Here is a 23,700-nt window from a genome sequence, read left to right on the forward strand (position 1 = left end):
GTACAGCATTTTGATGGCGTGATGATGGCATATTTGTCTCATAGATGATGTGTTGTGATACCATTATAGAGTATCTGCTCCACTCGCCTCAACTGGCCTCAATTAATTGGTTTACTTTTAGTGTATATATGTGTGTGAGTACACATACTGATGGACCCTTATCAGTGTTATGGGTATGTTGATGCCCTGTATGTGTGTAGAGCACACAGCACCAAGTATCAGGTAGGCTAGACCTCCATAGCAACAAGAGCCTAGCCTAATAAAAGAACAAATACCATGTTCACCTGTCTCACTCTCCATCTCCCAGCCCACCTTTCTTTTGGCTCACTCTTTCTCTGCTGTGTTTCTTGATTTGCTTACATAATCATTTTCTTGATTTGCTTACATTGCTAATACTCTATTCTATTACTGTTATTGATGGTGATAGTATTAATGTTAGAGATAGATAAAATGGCATCACCGGCAGTAGTGGTGGTTATATTATCTCTTTTTACTGTATTGTTCGGGCTGTCTTGTAGGACTATAAAGTATATTTTCTGTTACATATCTACCATTATCAACACTGGGTAGGAGGGGTCTCATATGGTATAAGTCTATCCTGCCATATGGTGGGGGGAGTCTCACTCTCAGTCTTCCTCTGTTTCACACTGTATCCACTGTATCTCCTCCGTATCTCATGTGAATCAAATGATATTGAAAAGCCTTTCTGATACCTCTTTTTCCTCCCCCGTCACTCATATCTCTGGGATTTTCTTTCATTTATCACCACCTCCTCTGAAATGAAGTTTATTTATATAGCCCTCAATCACATAGATTTACAAACAGGCATCATAATGCCCACATTTAGAAGTAATGAATGAAGACAGTGTCCCCCACCTGTAGTTCCCAAATGAGAATAAACCAAACATTGTGATTTTTTTTGCCCATGTTTTTTGTTTTGTTCAATTCAGTTTAGTGTAACAAATAAAAATAAGACAAAAAATTCCACATTTAATAAAATCCATTTAGTGTAGTTCAGTTTGGTTCAGTTCAGTTCATAGTTAGTAATGTAGTAAGATATATTGCCTCTTAGTTATTGTGAATGATTCTGATGTGGTTCTGGGAGCCAGCTAAAGTAATTTCTAATTTGCTTTCATTAAGGTGTAAAATGTTTTGTAACTTCCAGCACTTGATGTCTGCAAGTCAGGTGTTGAGTGTGACGAAGCTGTCCTGGTCATTCTGATATAGAAGTACATATTGTGTTAACAGATTTTCTGACCAAGAGGGAGCATGTACAGATTGAAAAAAACAAGACCGAAAACTGTACCTTGAAGCATCCCACAGTTATAGAGGCAGCTAATTAAAATAGTGTGGTGTACTGTATCAAAAGCTTTATTAAGCTCAAGGAGGATGAGAAACTGAACATTCTCCAGCATCTGTTGCTAAAAGATGCTCATTTTCAGTACTTCTCTGTGCTGTTAGGTGAACTAAAACCTTGTTTAAAGGTTTCAAGTAAACAATTTTGATTCATAAAAGATCAGGTGGTTTAATTTTTCTCTTGGACCTTTGATATGCATGGCAGTTGGTAAATTGGTCCATAATTATTTGAGTTGAAGTTCTTAAGGGATGGTTGAACTATTGCATGTTTGAAGGTAGCAGGCAAAATGCCTGTGGCTAATTAGCTATTAATTAAGGATGCAACATAGGGACTAACGCTATCAGACTTTAAGAAACTTTGTGGGAACAACATCTAATGAGCAGGTCGTGGATTTTATATTGGACACTGTTTCCTGCAGGAAAATAATTGAAGTTGGCTCAAAACAACTAAAAAAAACATCTGTGCTGGCAGACAACATAAAAAGTACATAGCATTGAAGTCTTTCCAGAGAAATGACCAGTGACCACTGTTAATTTTGTCAACAAATTTTTAGATGGCAAATAGATCTTGACAACACTTTCTTTTCATGATTATGACCAAAAATCTGATGACAATAACAGGTTAATCTGTGAAAACAAAACACAAACAATTTTTATAGAAATTTTACCCCCAAGGAAAAATAACATGAAAATGTCAAAGGCCACCAACCTAAGTCGGACAGTTGATCATCCCTCTCGTAAATTTCTAACCACATTGATAGCACGGTGTTCAGGTGTATCTTCAGAGAAATCAGTGCTTTCAAGAGGAAGAAACTCTTAATTTCCTCAACAGGGAATACTAAGGAAGAGAGTGTCCGTTTTTCTGAGCTTCTGAGCTTCTGAGCTTTGTTTATGAGCTTTAATCTTGACATACATGAGACATAGATTCTTTTTTTTATTGTTTCAGGTGTAAAGTTAACACAGTGTTAAAAATGATGTTCATGTATTATAAAATATTACTTAAGAGCAAACGTTACACCAGAACAATAAGCCACTAAAGCTCAGAAAATGCAACAATTTTTAGAATAGTGTTCTGTCATTTGAGTAAATTGACTAAAATGACTCTGACTAAAATAATTTTAGTCAGAGTCATTTTAGTCAATTTACTCAAAAACTAAAATTATTTTAGTCAGAGAAATGCCTCTGACTAAGACTTTTGTTTAAATATCAGCCCGAAAAAGAAATCCCTCAAAAATAGACAGTTGCAGCTGAGATAAAAGGCTGAAAAAGGTCGTGAACACAACCTTAATACTGTAACAAAAAAAAATGTGGAGGTTTTCTTTGGGGTGAGCTTAGAGCTTACATTTTCCATGACATCTCTAACTGTATTTTGATATTTTATGCATTATGTCTTTTAATGCAGTTAAGCAGATTTTGTTTCCTCTATGCCTTTCTGTGTTTCTAGTTAAATGTTTTAGTATGTTCATCAAGCCAAAAATGGACTATTCTTCCCCATTTGATTATACTCACAACCAGGTGATGGAGCTGAAGGGTCAGATGATCCATGTACCTGAATCCTGCTCCCTGATGTTCCTGGGCTCGCCGCGTGTTGATAAGCTGGAGGAATTGATGGGCAGAGGCCTCCATCTATCAGACATTCCCATCCACGATGCCACCCGGGATGTCATCCTGGTGGGCGAGCAGGCCAAGGCCCAGGATGGCTTAAAGAAGCGAATGGACAAACTCAAGGTAAAAGGGGTGTCTGTTATTGGGCTAGGTTTATGCTGTGGGTATCATCCATTAGCCCTCTGCGTGTACAGGCCCACCAGTGGATCAGTTAATTGGGTCATTGCGGTTTATATCAGGACAACTGAAGGAACTAATCTCATGTGGTGATGGTCAACCACTTTGTCATTATCACAAAGCTGTCCACAGTTGAACTAAATTTCAGCAACAATTAGCAACATTTTCTTGTTGCTTCCTGCTGTAAAACAGTGACGTCAACAGTGATGTCAATGTGTGTCCCCACACCAACTGGGTAAATCTGAAAATTTGGCTTACGGAGTGACTCCTCTTAAATGTTGCTGTCGAAGTATCCTTGAGCAAGTCGTCGAGCCTTGACATGCTCTCATGCAGCTGCTCACTGGCCAACAGTGTAGCATCACTCTTCCGCCTACTGAAATTAGTCCCTTAGGCCAGTGTTATAAATAAATAAGTCATGGTGTGCTTGCCTGCCCAAATAATGGCATGGTACTACCTCAGACTGACTCAACCAACCAAAAGCCCACTCACACACAAATAAGCCTATTCAGATACACAAAATAACAAATTAAATCAAATTTATTCAGCAAATATATTTACATGTACCAGCTATTATAATTTGTTGGAGTTCACTATCAGTACCTTCATCAAAGCAGAGAACAAAGTGTCTCAATATCCTTTCTTTCCCCTCTCTGTCCTCTTCCTCTCCCAGGCCACATTAGAACGGACTCACCAGGCGCTGGAGGAGGAAAAGAGGAGAACTGTGGATCTCCTCTACTCCATATTTCCAGGTGATGTGGCCCAGAAACTGTGGCAGGGTCAGCCTGTGCCCGCACGCAAATTTGATGATGTCACCATGCTGTTCTCGGACATCGTGGGCTTTACTGCCGTGTGTGCCCAGTGCACACCCATGCAGGTCATCTCCATGCTTAATGAGCTGTACACGCGCTTCGACTACCAGTGTGGCATTCTGGACGTCTACAAGGTTGGTAGGCAGACACACAAGACACACATCTATATCTATCTATCTATCTATCTATCTATCTCTTTTGCTGTTGCAATAATTTTCCCACAGGGATCAAAGACAATTTTATTTTATCTGTACACTCAGAGTTTGCCCCCAGGCAGACAAGAAATATCTGTCTATCTCATTCCTTAAGAACACACTCGCTTCAACACCGTTAATCTTTCTTTTTCTGTCTTTCTTTTTGTCTTTCTTTCTTTCTGTCTTTCTTTCTTTTTCCCTTCCCTACCTGCTGCTTCCTTCCCTTTTCTTACCTCTGCCCCCCATTCCTTGCCCTCCCTTCCTCCTCCTCATCACCTGTATACCCCCTTTTGTTTACTCCTCTCTTGCTGTATCTTTTACAGTATCTTAATTTCCCCCCTTTCTTTCCATCTTCCTGCTCCTCCATGATCTCCAAAATTTTTTTTATCTCTCTAACTTTGAAAAAAAGTCATATTGTCAGATATCAGATATATCGGCATATTTGAATAAATGTGAGAGTTCTGCATGTGTGTGTGTGTATGTGTGTGTGTATGTGAAAGACAGAGAGAGCGAGAGACAGAGTGAAGAGGACGATGTGGAAAAGCCATTGTCATGGTTACTTTGTCAAAATGACTGATCTGGTGGTAAATGAGAACAGTTAGTCTCTTTGTTTTTTCACTTTTTGCTTCTTTTTCTCCTCTCTCACTCTTTTTTCATCGACTTGTCAACTGTCATGACACAAAGTGTAGCTCACTCTTTCAGCTGTAGGAAATATGGCAACACACATGTGAAAATGGCATTCGTTGTTTTCTTTATTCACCTGAATTTGGCCTTTGGGTAATAATTCTTGAACTGGGGAAGATTAGCTGCATAATCTCTTCAATGTTGCAACAAAGTCAAAAACAAGTTTAAAAAAAATAATGGAAAAATTGACTACATGGCACAACATGTTTTACCATCTCATTCCTTTAACAGAATGTTTTTCCTGACAAACTGTATCCACTCTAGCAATGCATCATGGCCAACTAGTGACGGATGGCCAAATTATCATTATCAGAATGAAACTTTTGTATACAACAATATTTCAACATTGTGAACAGTTACTGAAAACATTTTAGTCATTATTTTGTAACTTCGTCACATCTTGTACACAAGATTTCACAGTATTTTGTTGTCTTACTTACTTTGATTATTCATAATAATTTATTTTCATGGAGTCATCACACTTTTATAAAATCCAAACAACACTATGATGTTGTGATTGCTTACTTTACAGGACTTGAAATACCTCTACGGTACATTTTATCCCTTTTCTCATTTGCTTACTCACACCACTGTAACTTTTACCCATGGCAGTAGCATTGTTTCTCTATTGTCTTGAGACTATCTGTCCACTCCATTACATATTCCATATGTACGGGGATATGATCCCCCTGCTTGTCAGGGTCGATGGATATAACTTTAAGACACGCTGGCTTGTCTGGTCACGCCCCACGGCTTACCTATAAAGCACCTGTGCTGGTGTGAAATCACTGATAGTTTGATCAAAACGTGTCTCCAAGCGGCCTAAAAGCTGGTCTCCTCACTCAGAGAACCAAGGTTACAGTGTAACCGTACGTTCTCTATTGTCTCAAGACTATCTCTCCACTCTGTTACATATTCCATATGTACGGGGTAACACTTTAAGACACCCCGTGAGGAGACGGTGCAGCCCAAAATCCCACACACCAATGCTTGCTCTTCTGTAAGAAACGAACTATTTACAAATGTACACTATTTACATACCAACCAGGTCAAGGCCCTGCAACACGCTAAGGCCAAGCCTGAGAGGCAGGAGGGCTGCTAGGGAAGTCTGCAAGACACAAAACTGACCCAAGGAGCATAGGTAAGGGCCCTGCAAGATGCAAAGGCCAAACCCATGAACAGGGCGGCCACTCAATCAGCCCGCAAGACGCTAAGCTGAACAGGAGACAAGTCAAGGAGACGTCTACCAACGAGTCACGCCCAGCAACTACTCCCCAAAAGAGGGGCTGGTGGCTACATTCAGCTGGTAGAACCTGGCAAAGGTAGACTGGGATGACCACGTGGCTGCTGCACATATAGCAGCAAGAGAGGCTCCTGTCCACAAGGCCCATGAGGTAGCCACGCCTCGAGTTGAGTGTGCCCTGACCCCAGATGGGACAGACACACCCAAAAGCACATTAGCCTGTCAAATAATGTCCACAACCCAGTGTGACAGCCTAGACTTCGACACAGGCCCGCCCAAATGCCCCCCCATATGATGCCCAATATATCATTGAAATATCTTAATCACTACAAAGGAGGACAGAAAAACATAACTTTTGTTGGCATTTTTATTCATGGATTATCCACAGAACGTGAATTTGAGTAGAACAAACTTTCCTGTTAAAACAACAGGATGGTCAGAGCAGCGGACATTGTTGCATGCATTGCTGCCATTGCAAACAGATGTGACACCAGGCTACCTTCCACATTCGAGTTGGTGATAACAGTTAATGTTTATTTACTACTTTTAGCAACCAACCAGCACGACATGCATTCTCTTTTCTCAACATTGTGACACTCTTTACTGCTGTGCGTCGTCACTGCGGCCACAAACCACAACAGTTCAATGTCCGTTCATTGCCATTCAAGTTCTGTGACTTAACTGTCTCCTCTTAGTTTGATCAATAAACAATCAGAAGCTTTTAATTCAAATGCAATTAGTGCAATTTTGAATGCCTGTGCAAAGCACTGAGATACATAATGTCCCTCCTGCTTTTAAAGATCCATTAATGAAGTCCAAGATATCAGTGTAATTTAGAAAATGCTGGAACAGAGCAATAAGACAAAATCTGTTCAGTGGCGTCTGAAATGTTGTGCATGATGAATGAACAGATGGACAGACAGACGGATGAACAGACAGAGACTGATCCATAGTTCCTTATGTGGAGTGGGGAGTTTGCTGAGCAGTGGGTCTTAGACCAACTTGTTTATGAAGGTTAAATGTTTGGCAAGGATGCTTCTGTTGCCTTTGTTGTTCAGTTGTTGTATCTATATAAATGTGAATGTGTTGATGAACATCTTGGGGCTACTGCAACCATGGAATGGACAGGGAAGCAAAGGCAATGAGAATATTGGAGAAATGTCCCCTCAACTTAGTTGAGGGGACATTTGGCAAACTAGTGGCAAAGCAAAAGATTTAGGCAAAGCAAAAAAGTGATATTGTTGAAATGTTTTAAATAGATGTTGGATATCTGAGATATTTGTCACATGCAAAATGTAATAAAAGAGTCAATATCAGTATAGAGTGCCATTGAGACTTCCCAATGACACAAAAAAAAGATGAGATTTTCCACTGAACTCCATATCCATTGTATAAAGTAGACCTTAAGCTGTTAGAAATGCATGTTGGTCAAGCTCCTGCACCTTTTATAAATTGACTGCAAGAATAGAAAGTACAAGTGAATTGCAAAATGTGTCCACCCTGTCATGGGACAATTTCTAAATAGAGTAAATATGTTCTAATCATATTGATTACAAAATGTACATTTTCAGAAAGGTATTTGGTCCCTCGTTCAGGAATATATTTTAGTTTCTGGAAAACATCTCTCAAAAATACAGAAATTATGGAAAAATATGTTTGTATATGTAAAATCTGTGAAAGTTGTACTTTCTTTTCTGAATAAACTCTATAAATAAAGGTATCTGGTCAAACTTTGAAATAATACTGTTTGGCCGTAATCTCTTAAGAGCAAAATCACACAAAAGGTTTTGATAACTTGTGAAAATAATTATTTATTCACATAAAACATGAACATGACGGGGTGGACAATGACATGACGGGGTGGACAATGTTATGGTTTTGTCAACAAATGTTTTTTGTCAAAACATGACTTTTTCACCTACTGTATTTTGAATTGTGCACAGGTAGGCTACATTTGGAAATGACACTCAACAACAGCAAAAATAAATAAATAAAACCTTCAACTAGAGGAACAAACAAGATTGATATAAACAAAACAAAAACCCTTGGTCCCTAAATGTAGGCCTACCACAAAAAGTATAAACATAGGTATCCTTTCAAATGGTTTCTTTCTCTGCATATGTTTTGTCCTCCACTTGACTTCTGGAACACTGAAAAACTTATAAAACTGTTATAAAACTAGACTTGATGACGGGGTGGACAATGACAGGGTGGACGTTTTTGGCTGAAGTTAGCATTTAATGAGCACATGGTGGGCCATTAGCTAGCAACATGTATCAGTTAGGAAGGTGACTGTGTATACTTTAACAAACATATTTTGAATTTCTGAAAAGCATTTATATAGATTCATATTTTGCAATGACAGGGTGGACACATTAAGATTGAACACATTCAAGTTCAATCATAAAATGATGAAAATGTCAAAATATAAATGTTGATATGTACTCTCTCTGCATGAGCTATTCTTCACTCCATTTGTAAAAGACAAAGCAGTGGTAGTGATGTCACTGATTACAGCAGGTGGTTTCTTTTAGTGGCAGTAACCACCCAATGACGGGGTGGACAGCAAATCCAGGGACACATGCAAAACGTTTATTATTATTATTACATTAGACCATAAATGATCCAATTGACTCATTTTATTCAAGTACTTGATGAGAGCAACAAGAGCATGTAAAAGGTTTGTACATTGTATATCATTTATCTACTTATTTCACTCAGTGAAGTTAGTAGAGAGGAGTTTGGGACATGGCAAAATCACATGCATCTAATCATAGAAATTTTTTTTAAATATGAAAAACACCCTTTTAAAGATGTATCTCTGTACCAATGTGTGTTTAAATGTTTGGCCATTTATAATAAACCATCAGAGTTTTGTTATTTTGCAAATTTTTCATGAAAAGTGAGTGATTTCTGCCTGGGACACCAAATGGTACCCTATATTGATATTGACTCAAAACTGTCGAAAATCAATCATATTTGTCCAACTCACTGTTTGTCGTGCACAGTACACAGAGACAGACAACAGAGCCATGCCAGAAAAATAAGACACCATGCCAACGTGAGATCCATTGTTTTCCAATTCACACAGATTAAAAAGACAAATGAGGTGGGTCCTGGTGGCTCAGTGATCTAAGGAGTGTACCATGTAAATGTGCATATCAGTCTTTCTTCATCTCTTTACTGTGCTCTGTTCGGTAAAGACAAACATGCCCCCCACCCAAAAATTAATGACAGAGAGACGATATCCCTTCCATGATACTTGGAGACAACAGAAAATATCAAAATATGTTTTGAAATTATGTTTGAATAACAAAAATTGACCAGCCATTAGTTGACAATAAATTAAAATTTGCCAAAGATGTGTGGCCCAGCAGCAGAAAATTAAATGCTCACATATTTATTTAAAAAAGGAAATTATTTAAAATGCTTTGGCTATCTATCAGTTAAATGCTGAAACTGTTACATTAGCAATATTGGATAACGGGACAATGTGACTGTTGGTGGTGTGTGGCCTGAGCTCAGCTGCAGGGGGAGAATTGGCTAGGAGTGGCTCATAGGAGCAGTACCAGGTGAGCTTAATTGGCACAGGTGTTACCTGTTGTTTAATTATACTCTCTCCTTTTATGCAGTAGTGCGCTGGACCTGGGACACACACACACTGAAGCTAGTAGAGGACAGCTGTGCTCCTCATTTATTCTGCTATGTTTGAGTTTTGTTTGGAACTGAAACGTGCCTCCTCTGGGAGGGACTGGGCAGGCAGGCAACGGAGATACCGAATAGGGACGTTTGTGTTTTAAAGGCGTGTGTGTGGTCACGGAATAAAACTTACAAGTAAACAGACGTGTTTGGATTGTGTTTGTGCTGGGTAGAACCCACAGTAGCAGCATTGCCTGTTACAGTGACATATCTTACAAAAGATTATGCTTTAAAAACATGTTCTGTAGGTACAAATCTAAGGCTTCGGTAATGCATGCAAAAATCTAAAATTTTACTGGCCCAAATCCAGACTGTGCATTTCATTGGTTATTGAAAGTGAAATATTTGGTTCAATGGCCAATCTGCCCTTATGTAAAATAGAGGGGCGCTATTGAAGAAGCTCTCGTATAAAGTGAAGGAGAAAGTGCACTCAACTTTCAAAACACTCTGTATCTGTAGACTGATGCATGTGTATAGCTCTGAAACCCTGACTTTGGTATCAGTTTACCATATTTTGTGTTTCAGATCCTAAAGACAGTGTTTAAAGTGCTCCCAAACATTGATATTAGTGTTGCAGCATGAGTACCCCATAAACAGCAATCCCTGTGTTTTAATGGCTGCATAGCACTGCTTGTGATGTTTCAGAACATGATAATTGCTATCTCCTTACCCTCCTCCCCCTCCCTCTAAGAGTGTAGTTATTATATTAAAAGCTACTAGGCGATCTAATTTACATTTTTTATTTTTCGGACAGCCAGGGGATTCTCCCTATTTAACTGAATGATATGGAGAGGTAACATCAACAAGTTATGTTAACTCCCCTGTCACACAAGATCATGTTTACAGTATGGTCATATCTACCTGTCTCCCAGCTTGCACTGATTTTTACCTAAGACCTGTGGGCCCATTTTCCTTAAATACCCCTAGGAGCAGATTGGTTCAGTGGTGCTTTTATCACTCTAGAAAAAATTGTATGGGTAGCCTTAACAATTCATTCTGTTTCTTAAAAAGAAGAAGAAGAAGAAGAAGAAGATGAAGAACCTATAAAAATAACCTTTTTAAGGTTAGGCTGTGCAGTGCAGGCCAAGTTCTTCTTCAGGCCATAACAGTTAAGGGATGTCCACATTACAAGCCCTAGATCAACATTTCTATTAAGTAAAAAAGGAAGACATGACTTTAAGGGATATGAAGTCAGTCTTCAGTAGGGGTGGAGTTGAGGGATTCATTGAGAGGCGTGTGTGTGTGTGCTGTATGGTGCAAAAAACAAAGACAACAAACACCACCAAGCCGAAGGGTACCAAGGGCCTGGCTGCCCAGGGAGGGAGAGTGACCACCCTGAGGAAGCCTTGCTTTTATGTTCTTCCATGCAGATGAGACTGGCAGCATCAGCAATCCAGAACAGCAAATGGGCGGGTACAGTATTATAGAATTGTTACAATTAACTTAATAGATGGTTTTATCCAAAGTGATATACATTTGAGAGTTAGTGCAACACAAGCATGGAACTAGTCAGGAGAGAACAACGCAAGCGAGTGTCATAAAACCAAGTTCAAGTCCAATAGGATGTAGGCGTCCACAGACAGTGCACAGAGGCAATGCATAGACTGCATAGAAGCAGATTTTTTTTTTATTTGTAATTCTTTGTTCTCTTTTCAGTCTATCAAGTGCAGAAGTGTTTGCAAAAGACCAGGGTTTTTAGCATTTTCTTTAGAATTGAGAGGGACTTTGTGGATCAATGGAGTTTGGTAGTTTGTTCCACCACCGGGGAACTACAAAAGAGTCTAGCTGGAGACTCAAGGCCCTGTTGTTGGCAGGAGCTGTTTTAGTTGCTGTTTTGCAAGCAAGTGTCAAGGTTTTGACATTTATACAGGCAGCATTTGGGAGCCGGTGCAGTGATATGAACAGTGGGGTTGATGATGTGTATGACATATACTGTTTTGGTCTGGTTGAGACCAGACGTGTAGTTGCATTCTGGATCATCTGAAGAGGTTTGAATGTGCATGCAGGGACACCCTCCAGTAAGGAGTTGCAGTCAGTGCAGTCAGTTTGTGATATTAGGAGAGCCTGTACAAGGAGTTCTGCTAAATGTAAGCCCATTGGATAAGCCACACGGTTTGGACACTTCCCCTCTCCAAGATACTCTTAGAGGTAGGACATGAACCAGCAGAGGACAGATCCTGAGATACAAAGCTCAGTGAGTGTGGAGAGGAGCATTTGGTAGTTAACCGTGTTGAAGGCAGCTGACAGATCTAGCAGCAAAAGAACTGAGGACTGACCAGCAGCACTAGCTGAATGCAGAGATTCCAGTACTGACAGGAGTAAAGTCTCACTGGAGAGAGACCCCACTTAATGTGAGACTGATTCAAGTTGTACAGGCTGTTCTCAGAAAGGAATTCAGAGACTCTGGTTAAAGACCCTACTCTCAAGCATTTTTTAAGAAGGGTAGGAGTGAAATATATGGCCCGATCTGCACTCTAGCCAAAACCTCACTGGAAAACTGATTTAGTATAGGGGACTGGATGTTTCGGAGGAAAGAGACCATTTATGGAGACCGTGGAGGAGACAGTGGATTGAATGAGGAAGTAGTTTGACATATATACTGGGTGACAGTGAAATTTACTGTGGAGCAGTTCCAAATCACAATCAGATCAAGAATATTTCCAGCTTTGTTTGTGAGAGAGGTGGAGACCTGTTTGAGGTCAAATGAGGACAAAAGTGACAGCAAATCAGCGGCTTGGGTTTTGTAAGTTTGGATATTCATTGGTGTGTCATCATCAGTAATGGCTTAGTGTTTGACTACAAACTTCCACAGCTGATACCCTGGTGGGCGGTATATGACTGTTAAGAGGAGATGTACGAGAAGTTAAATTATAACAACTGAATTTTAATCAAGTAAATAAATAAATGTATGGGGTGTGGAAGGCAGTATCAGTGGTGTGGGTGAGTGTATGGATGCAGTGAGCAATGTGGGGTGCATGTTGTCAGTGCAAAAAAGGAAAAAACAAACAAAAGAAAAGGCCAGCACGCCAGCAGGGTGCTGCCTGGAGCAAGGACCAGGTAGAGTGGAGAGCAGAGCGAGGGGCTGGCGTCTGGGAAGGCGGGGTTAAATAGACCTTGATGGGAACACTGGCCAGGTGTTCCCAGTCAGGTTAATGGCAGACTGGACAGACCTGGAAGACAAAACACACACACACACCAGTACACCGAACACTACACACCAGGCCTGGGGCCGTCACAATGATAACCACAAATAACCTAATAGGAACTTTAACCTTGATTGCATGGTATTCAAAGGAGGAGTTGTTTCATAGCAGGGCAAACGTAGTGAAAATCCAGTCTTTGGAAATGTGAACAGAACGGGAGGTGTGTGAGAAAGTGGAGTCAACAGAGTGAGGCCGGTGTGGCAGTGTTTCTTGGACTGATCCAGGTTTCAGTCAGGGCTAATATCTGAGTGTCTGACAGATTAGAAAGTACTTGGATATTTTTTTTTTTTTAATTTACAGCCAACTGGCAATTCCATAAGCCAAAAGCCAAAACAAGGAGTTAAGGCTATTCTGAATAAGCAAAGCTTCCTAGGATTGAATTGTCTGTAACACGTTTTTTTTTTTTTTTTTTTCTCACTAACCTTGGATGACAGGGATATCTTTGGAGCACACGGTGAGTGTGGCAGGCTGCGAGACCAAGCAGTAGAAAAGGAATAACCAGTTTGTGCCCTTTCCTAAAATTCTTTACCTACAACAGAATCTACAACAGAAAAGAGAGATAGCAAAGCAACCTGGGGAGAACATACGGCCAGGGGTGTCATGTTGCCTTTTTTGTGTTATTTTTTGTCAGGTCTTTTGTAAAAACCATGAGTGGTTGAATCAAATAATATCCAACAAGTTGTTGAAATTTAGGTTTAAGTGATTGTAAGCACTTCCTCTGGTCACCACCAGACCAATCTGTGATTGGTTCCCTTTTGCTAAAGACCCTTTGCTATCAGCTAGCATTGTGAATCATATTCAGAAACTTTTTGTATCAAGTGAATAAATTCATATCAACAGATTTTTGTCGCTTATAACAACTGTGGTGGGTAAAATTGTTGACAGCATTGTGTCTTGTGTGGTATTTTGTTTTTTGGAGGTAGGTAGAGTTATTAAAAAAGTTATAACATTAAAGTCAAGAGGTGCTTCCAGTTTCTACGACCCCAGTGGATGTGATATGAGTAATTGAATGGCTTCTCCGCTACTAGTTCCACATATGCATTTGTGCCTACAGCTGCTAACACATATCAAAGTAATTTATGCAAATTGCTTATGCCTCTCTTCCCCACCTTCTCTTCCAATTCCAATACAGATTGAGACGATAGGTGATGCCTACTGTGTGGCAGGCGGGCTCCACAAGAAGGTTGACAGCCATGCTAAACCAATTGCACACATGGCTCTGAAGATGATGGAGCTCTCAGAGGAAGTGCTGACGCCAGATGGAAAACCCATTAAAGTGAGTTTTCACTTTTCAAAATGATGACAGTGATGATGATGATGATGATGATGATGATGATGATGATGATGATGATGACAACTTTGAAATGGCAATGGTTATGTTGGTCTGCGGCACTTCCTCCTGGAAGTGTAGCATCATGGCAGCCAGCATGTAATCCATGGCCACATATATAATAATGTGAAAATGTTATTCTGTTAATTAGCTGTGGTCTTCTGTTGGATTTCCCTTGCTGATAAACAGAATTAGAAACCTTTTAACTGTAAATTAGACTATATAGGCAATTATGTAATACATCTTATGCATGTCTCTGTGGTAATATTTACCTCTGTACCTCAGTGTATACCAGCCATCTGGACATCTCACTAATTTGGACAATCTCCATTCCTAAGGGATTTGCATTGGCAAAGTACTATACGGCTTTACCATCATTGCTTTCTCCACATATTGCTGTGAATGCTGTTTTCTTGCTGAACAAGGCCCATGCCCTATACTAAGGCAAGCTGCAGCTGAAAAGTTAATATATAATTTGAATGTCACATGCAGTGGTGCATGTGCACAAGCACACACAATTTGTCTCTGTTTATTATTTGCTGTGGTGTTTTATTTTCTTCAGTCACTAATTTTATTCAATAATTAATAATAATAATAATAATAATAATAATAATAATAATAATAATTATTATTATTATTATTATTATTATTATTCGTAGGGCTAAACTAATATGTTGGTACTGTTTATGCATTCCCTATACCTAACTTTACCTCCATCTATTCATCTTTCTGTTTTTCCTGTTTTTGTGTATTTCTACTCTGTCTGTATCTCCTTATATCTGTAATTTTTCTGTACATTTTTGTCTCCAGCTGGACTTGAATGAGCTGTATTGCTTGTCTGACATCTGTATGTGTGTATGTGATCCCATTTATGTGCACATTTGCATGCATGTTTATCTTTTAAAATAATATGTATATCTGTGCTGAAACTCATAGAGGAGACTAACATAGGATTCTGTCTGATGCAGTCAGTGACCATTAGGTCACTGACAGCAGAAACAGCTGCTCAACAACACTCTGCTCACTGTGACAATTTGTCATTTGAAAGATAAGAATTTTTGACACAAGCTAAATGAAACTATTTGGTTGTCATCTATTTTAACCTGCATTCAACTTCTGGTGAGTAAAGAGGATTCACTGAGCCTGACTAAAAACATCAGTCTCCCTTGCTTGGAAGTTAGATAGTCCTTTTAACTTCATGACACAAGGGCAAAGTTTTTGGCAGCATTCTGGGCAGCTATAATGACCAACAGTGCCCAAATGTCTGGAGCACAGTTATGTTAATCAGTTAAGTTGCTGTGAAAAAATAGAATTGTGTTTTGATCATGCTATTATTTATTTATACAATAAACACAAAATGATTGAAAGTGCAGTTTCATAGTATAACATCTTACTCAGAGCACTTTCCAGTGGCCCAAAAATGTACTTAGTCTATGACCATCCTTAAGGTAACAAAGTAAGACTTTGTTTTGTGGTAAACTAAATGTACAATATTAACAATCTCCACTGGTTTTGCCTTGAGACAACAGCACGACATTATACTATCATTATCATCTGAGCCTGACAAAGTGTATTAGAGAAAAGCACATCTGTCTGCCTGTGTTGGGGTGTGTTTGCCTCTCCTTTGTGAATATATGCACATCAATTGTCAGAGTTAGCAGCACTACAGGCTGTTGTGTGCATTTGCCATGGTTACAACGGAACAAATTCTTGGCTGGAGTTTTGATTGACCATTCCTGTTAATTCCTGCCCCTTTGATTGCTATTGCTACAGTATGTCTGACAAACTTTGAGAATGGAAACTACTGTGGGCAGTACTATCCCCTTCCTCAGTGCCTTTTACCATCTTACACCACACAGACAGAGGTTAAGTAAGGATTGGTGGATTGCTAAGTCAGTACTTATCTTGCAAATGATCAGGTGACAGAAGTTTTGTTGTTAACAATCTTTGAGTAGCAAGCTCTTGGGATTGGAATTAGGTGAGTCAAAAGACATGTAAATAAGTGAGAAAGGGAAATGTTAATGATGGATGGATGGATGGATGGATGAGTTAGAGAGAGAGAGATTTACAGGTGAGAGGCGAAGCAGGAAAAAAGGAAAGGGAAAGAGTCTGTGAGAGATGAAATATTTAATTTAAGAGTTAATAGATGAATGAAGAGTGTTTTGATGAAAACAAGCAAGAGACATGGCACACACAGTATGTGTGTGGGTTGTTTTGTGTTCTTGTCTGTACCTCTGACTGTGTGTGTGTGTGTGTGTGTGTGTGTGTGTGTGTGTGTGTGTATGTGTGTGTGTGTGTGTGTGTGTGTGTGTGTGTGTGTGGCACTTGTATTCTCTTCCAGACAGCTGCATGTGTCACTCAGCCAAAAAGCACTATCACAAAATCAACAGTGGGGGAAAAACACAGCATCACGCTGTGTGTGTGTGTGTGTGTGTGTGTGTGTGTGTGTGTGTGTGTGTGTGTGTGTGTGTGTGTGTGTGTGTGTGTGTGCGTGTGCGTGTGTGCGTGCTATGTATTTCTTGATGAGATGTGCAGAAGGCATTTTTGTTTGTAGTGGGGGATGGGTGTGGTTGTCTCTGTGTATTCGGGTGTATGTATGTGATGATTCTTGTGAATTTGTGTGTTTGCTCATGTATACCTGAGTCTGATAGTGTGTGTGTGTGTGTGTGTGTGTGTGTGTGTGTGTGTGTGTGTGTTAACGTGTACATGTGTGTGCTCACTCCGTGTTTTTCAACTGACCAACCTTTGTCTATCCATAGTCCAAACAAAAACCCATGTAACACTACTCTCCATCCCTGCTCGCCTCTGTATGTATTTCCTTACAGTGCATTCACCTCCCACATGTCCCAACGCTTGTGTGAGTTACATCCCAGTTGTTATGACGATGTTGCAGGAAACATTGTTGTGGTGTGTTATTTAGCCTGGAGTTTATGTTAGGCCTGCGCTGAGCTGTGACATGTGCTGTATTTTTCCCTAGCTTTCAACTTTCTGTTATCTATCATCACTTTGCTACTTTCCCACCTGCTCTCATTCAGTGGTGACACATGGAGTTATGGTGATGGAGATGAAATAGATATAAAGAGATTTAACTGGACATGTTCTGATGATAGTCAACTTCAGTGACATTAGTGTAGATGTTTTGAGGGTTTCAGTGTACGGGGTCAGGTTTGGGTTAGTTTAGAATGTGTAGAACCATTCATCATACATATTAGTCAAATGAATAACAGAGGCATTAGTATCTTGGAGCTGCATGTAATGGCATTTCACATACTATTTGTGGTTTATTTGTGTCTGCGTATGTAAGGTCGAGTTGGGTTCGTCGCATACAAGACAATGCAATGAGTGCCATAAACTTTGGACAGTATCACAGTATCCAGAGTAGGCTTATTTGAGAATTGATTGTATATTCTATTTGTATCCTGTGTTGAACAACTTACCTGACTCCTGACCCTAGATCTGCTGCTCCATGCAATCTAAAACAAACAGTAAATTGTTGTATGCGCTTACTTATCCATATGTTTAATACGTTAGTAGCAGAAAAATAAAGGAACTGTTATTGTAATTACAGTTCTGTACGCCGGCAAAGGAAAATGTGGTGAAACAGGGGTCTCAGTACAAACCTCTCATCTTAATACATTAGAATGAGAATGAGAGCTCAGGATATGATTTATTTATACCTGTCTTCGGTCCAGTCTCTCTCAAGGTGACCCTGCTTTCTTGGACTCTTCCAGCGCCCATTTCATTTCTTATTACTTCTTATTTCTCTCAATTTATCCTTCTTTTGCATTCCCCCCCTATATCTTTCTGCCTCTTACTCTCTGCTTTGCTCCCTCTTTTCTCTCTCTCTTCCTCTTGTTTTGCCACAAATGAGAGTTATAGAGATATTCGACACTTCAGGATGATAAATACTCATCAGTGAGTGTGCTCACCATCAGCCATTGTTACAGTGTTATGCAAACTAGCATGAGAGCTGAGAGAGAGAACTGATGGAGCTGGGATAGTGAGTGAGGAGTGTAGAGAGAAAGGAAGAGTTAGGCGAGAGATGGCTAGAGAGAGAGAGAGAGAGAGAGAGAGAGAGAGAGAGAGAGAGAGAGAGATAGGTGTTAAACAATGGACTTGCTTTGTTTTCTGTATCACTATTTTAGCTTCTTGCCCTAAGCATACTGTTTTTTTTTTGTTTGTGTGTGTGTGTGTGTGTGTATGTATGTGTGTATGAGTTGGTGTGTGTGTGTGTGTGTGTGTGTGTGTGTGTGTGTGTGTGTGTGTGTGTGTGTGTGTGTGTTACAGTAGGAATGCAGTGATTAAGTGATGACACTGTTAACTGCACTTTAAGTTGCCATGAACCAACTGTAGCATTTAGAGGCTAAACTATCTCTGTCTGTGGGACTCTGCGCACTTTGAATACTGCCTTCAGCTCTCAAATTTTCACAACAATGAATGTTTGAAGACATTTCTGTGTTTGTGTAGGGTTTACTTTAGCTAACAGGAAAGAGATGATGCCCCACCTTTTCCTCCATGAAAAAGTGCCTTAAAATCATCAGTATCAGCATTTAAATGGATTCTTTGAAAATAAACTTGCAGTTGGTTTTAATTAATTTGCAAACAGACAAAAGGTGTCTGCCAAAAGCTCAGACAGACCTGTCTTACCAGTGCGTCTTTAAGACCACAATCACTCTTGCATGGTTAAGTCAATGTAATAAAAGAAACTAAGCTAAAAGATATTTACCTTGATGCCAAATTGCTTAATGAAACAGTCTGATAGGGGATCAAGTATAAAACTGTTACTCATGATCACTCAGGTAGCCATGAAGTTTAAGTATTCCATCAGTTCTTCTCATCAAGTTGTTGCTTGGCGGTGTGAGTTGTTACTAGTTGTACACCCTGGTGTGATTAGTTATTTCCTGTTTACAAGTACAAGCAAAGTGTAAAAGATGAATGTATTATCCCAAATCCATTATTTTTTGTTTTCAAGAGGCAGCCTGTGAAACTTGAAGGCATTCCTCCAGTTTTTCACCGTGACTTAAATGTGTTTGCAATACAGTTTGCAAATGTTTTCCCTGCAGGAAATTTAAAAAATGCCTATTTGGTTTTCCACATCCTTAGTGTTGTAAAAATAATTCACTGCATAATCATCAAACTGTGATGTTTCCTCAAACTGTAATTGGACCGTCATATCTCATACCATTGCATCCCTAGTGTGTGTGTGTGTGTGTGTGTGTGTGTGTGTGTGCGTGTATTATACTTTTCAGCAGCTATATCAACCACATTGTTTTGTAACACCTCCCTTCTTTCTCTGTCCATGTCTTTTTCTCTCTTTCTACCTTTCTTTCAGCTTGGCCAGGGGGTTAATAGAAATTGATTGGCTGGTCGTGCTGTGCGCCATTGGCTGATTAGTTCGTTGAGGGCCATGTGCTCTGGATGCTGACTCACAGAGAAAAGGAGGGGGAGGCTATATTGGTGTATCTGTTTGTGTTTCTGTTTTGAGAGCACATATAAGGACAGAGGAGAACAGGCTCTGCGTGCATATTTTTTTTTTTTGTATGTGTGTGTATGTTTGTGTGTGGGGGGGTTTCTGTAGAGACAGAAACACAAGTGCATGGCCATATTTAGGGAGCTCAGCTCAAAAGGGGGTCAAATCGGCGCCCCTCTTACCCCTCTTCTTATCTCGTCGTTTGTCTTTCTTCTCACTGTCAGGATTTTGCCATCTAATTAGACGTTTATTTTTGTCTCTATCTCTCTTGCAGTCTTGTCTGTCTCTCTGCTCTCTCTACCTTACTCTCCCCACTCTGTCTGTTGTTGCCATGGCTACTTCACGGTGTGCTGGCATGCACTCAGTGGCATTGGTTACCTAGGTGATGAGATGCTGAAGTGGAATATTAGAAATCTACTGGGAGCGTGTATGTGTGTGTGCGTGTGTGTGTGTGTGTGTGTGTGTGTGTGTGTGTGTGTGTGTGTGTGTGTGTGTATGTGTGTGTAATGACTTGTCCCCAACTGGAGGGGATCAATAGATGGTCGAGTGGCCCTGAAGTGGAATGGTCAAATTGGAATGATTGTTATGTAGCTAACTCTCGGCCTAGAGCCATATATATATATAGATTCATAGTTTGGCCAGGTTTTGTTTTTGGTATCACATTTCTACACTATATCGCTACAGTATATCTGCACAAAGAGACTGTCACAATTATGTAAAAGTTCTCTTCCTGACATAGGTATTTTAAGACCCCAACATCCTAAGAATCAGCTGGCACAGAATATCAGATTAGGTAGAAACAGCCATGTGACATCAGCTTGGAACTTGCTGCCATTCCTATTTGAGAGTGCAGTGAAGCACCCGGCAGCCTTCTAGTTTTAAACAAGACAGTCTTTACACAGGAGGAATTCCCTGAAGACTGGATGACATCAATTCAGTAGGGGGACATCATTAACAACCATTTATAGCAGTGTGGTCATTTATATTTTGGCACTGTTCAGTGTGGGGCAGGAGAATGTAAATATAGGCTATGGTTGTGCTCCTCATTTTAGTGCAAATTTTATCATTAGATCATGTGAGGATATATTTAGTGACAGTTTTGGATGCACAAAACTTAAATTGTGCCTCCATTCCTTACAATCTTGAGGACAAGATTTGACGTGGTCAAGATTGCAGTGTAAGGTGGTGTAATCTGGGCATAGTCTGACCACAATTTGCATACAAAGAATGTAAAGAGATGGAACAAAGAGTGGGACAAAGTAATGCGGACACAGATATAAATAAATGAGACTCATAACTTGAATTTTCAGGCCAACTGTGAGCTGTCAAGGAATGATGCATCATCAAACAGCATAACATTATCTGAACTGTTAAGAAAGTCGCAGGCCGTTTTACAGTGTTGCTGTACCTAATCTCTCCCTGCTTCTGCCTTTGCTCTCTTCCACTCCTCTTCCTCCCCTTCCTCTCTCAGCTAAGAATAGGTATCCATACAGGCTCGGTGCTGGCAGGTGTGGTAGGAGTTAAAATGCCACGTTACTGCCTGTTTGGAAACAACGTGACACTGGCCAGCAAGTTTGAATCTGGGAGCCAGCCAAGATGTATCAACGTTAGTCCCACAACTTACCAGTAAGTGCCTACACATACACACATGGATGCACAAACCCACACACACCCAGGTAACATGTTATGCACACATCCATGCATATAAATATAAACATAAACATATGCACAGATGCACACAGTGACTGAGAGATTTGCCCTTTTTCACCTCTGTGGTCTATATCTTTTCCTTTCACTCTATTTTTACTTTTTTCTCGGTTAATCTTTTTGTTTTTCCATTTCTCTGCTTTTGGTGTTTTTAGCATTCTCTTCTCCTTCTAGTCACGTTCCATCTTTGTCCATCTTTATTTTTATCTCTCTCTTGCTCTCGCCTCTAAACCATGAAACATGAGAGTCACATGGATTTCCATGGTTACTTCAGTGTATGCAGTGCAGTATACACTGTGTGTGCGTGTTTGTGTGTGAGTATGTGCTGTTCATTTGAACAGTATGTTCGATAAATACATATGTATTTGTCATTATATATTTATTTATATGATGTCTAAGATGCTGTGTGGCATCTCTTCTGTACACACTTCTCTCTGTTACTACACAAAACTGTAATACTGTGACAGTTGACTGTGTTTGCATGTCTGTGTGTCTGTGCATGTGTATGTGTGTACACGTGTGTGTGTGTGTGTGTGTGTGTGTGTGTGTGTGTGTGTGTGTGCATGGTCTGTGAGTACTTATGCTTGCTGTGATTGTCTTATCTCAGTCTAAACAAAGCTGTGTCACAGAGAGACAGAGAGATTAAGCTGTGGGCACACACACACACACACACACGCACACACACACACACACACACACACAACAGGGGTTTTTCTGTTCTTTTCAAAGATGATAGTTAAGTGCTTAACTTTTTACTTTAATTTAGTCTTCCTCTTTTCTCTCTTTTGCTCCACTATTGGATTTTTCACCTTTAACTGTCCTGTTTTGTTTTCTCTCTTCTCTTTCTCTCCTTTTTTCTCAGGTTGTTGAAAGATGACCGCTCTTTTTCATTTGTCCCCCGTTCACGGTTGGAGCTCCCAGAAAATTTTCCCAAAGAGATCCCAGGAACATGTTACTTCCTGGAGGCGGGGACATCTCACAGCCATGCCTCATTGACAAGCTCTCGCTCTGCCCCCCCAGCCTCTATGAGGAAAGTCTCCTACAGCATTGGAACCATGTTTCTGCGAGAAACAAGTTTATAGGTCCCACATACTGACCAAGATGTATGGATAGGCTGCATCTCAACCTGTGGGATGTCCTGGATATGTAGGAAGACACACACATGGATCAATGGATATGCAAATTGTTAATTGAAAGGTTTCGGAATTTGAATTTGTGGAATGGTCTATATGCGTGAAACCAAACTTGTGCTCGCTCGTCAAAGGTGAACACAAGCTGACTTTCTGACCAAAGGAGATGTTTTGGCTCACAAGACTTCAAGCAGGGCAACTATGCTACATATTCAGACATGGAACTTTTGTGAAATGGTTCTCCAATAAGTCCAACTCCAAAAGTTTGCTGATGGGAGAAATCAGTGTGGGAAATTACCTGTCTAATTGGACTCTCAGTCCCAACCTGAGCCCCAGCTCCAGTATCTAGCTCTCTCTATTGATCCTTTCCCTGGGACCGATACCCTCATCCAAATGTAAAGCCAGTGACGTGTGGACAGACTTTCAGAGGCTATGGAGATAGCCAATATTGCATTCTTCAGAAATGGCATTGCGTTAATGGGACAAAACAATTATGTGATTTAAAAAAATCAATGGGTAAAATGGAAGTACATTTTATGAAATACTTTAGGAAGATGACAAAATTTCCTCAAAATGTTTGCTGTGTATCATGGCCTCTTGCTTAAGGAAGACCACCACTGAAGAGCTGTGCTACCCCCTGCCTCCCTCTCCAGCTGTCTCCCAGTCATGCCATGTTTTACCAAACATTTTCCCAACCTCTGCTGCTCATGACATCAATCCTTCAACTTTGGACCAGTTGGATGGGGCTGTGGTGAGACGAGAGGCATAAACAGGGACATAGGTCTGAAAAAAAAGACATCAAGGACAAATGCCAGAAACACTAATGCTAATCTTGGAGCCTTCTCTGCTTATAACCTACAGTGAACTCTAACCGTGGACAACAACAATCCAGCCATTTCATTGCAGGTACTCTGTTTAGGACTGAAAACTACTCCCAGCTCAGTGCCTTTTTACTGCTCAGACCAGGACAAAATACAAGATGAATCCATTTTGAATATTTGAAGAAAGAAGCATGAGGAGCGCTTTATTTATCTTATTTTATTGTTAACATTTGTTTTAAGGCATTTTACAACAGTTAAGAGAAAGCATACAC

General features: G+C 40.1%; 1 protein-coding gene across 1 annotated transcript in view; it reads left to right on the forward strand.

The window, feature by feature from the left end:
- gucy1a2 (guanylate cyclase 1, soluble, alpha 2) overlaps positions 1–22,978 on the forward strand; it is a 59,654-nt gene extending 36,676 nt beyond the window's left edge. The window contains exons 5-9 of the mRNA XM_030067111.1: positions 2,872–3,084; positions 3,809–4,081; positions 14,103–14,246; positions 21,242–21,396; positions 22,340–22,978. Of these exons, the coding sequence (XP_029922971.1) occupies positions 2,872–3,084; positions 3,809–4,081; positions 14,103–14,246; positions 21,242–21,396; positions 22,340–22,559 (1,005 nt within the window). The 3' untranslated portion in view covers positions 22,560–22,978. The remainder of the gene's footprint in view (positions 1–2,871; positions 3,085–3,808; positions 4,082–14,102; positions 14,247–21,241; positions 21,397–22,339) is intronic.
- The last annotated feature ends 722 nt before the right edge of the window (positions 22,979–23,700 follow it).

Source organism: Myripristis murdjan, chromosome 13, assembly GCF_902150065.1.
Source record: "Myripristis murdjan chromosome 13, fMyrMur1.1, whole genome shotgun sequence".
Lineage (NCBI taxonomy): Eukaryota > Metazoa > Chordata > Actinopteri > Holocentriformes > Holocentridae > Myripristis > Myripristis murdjan.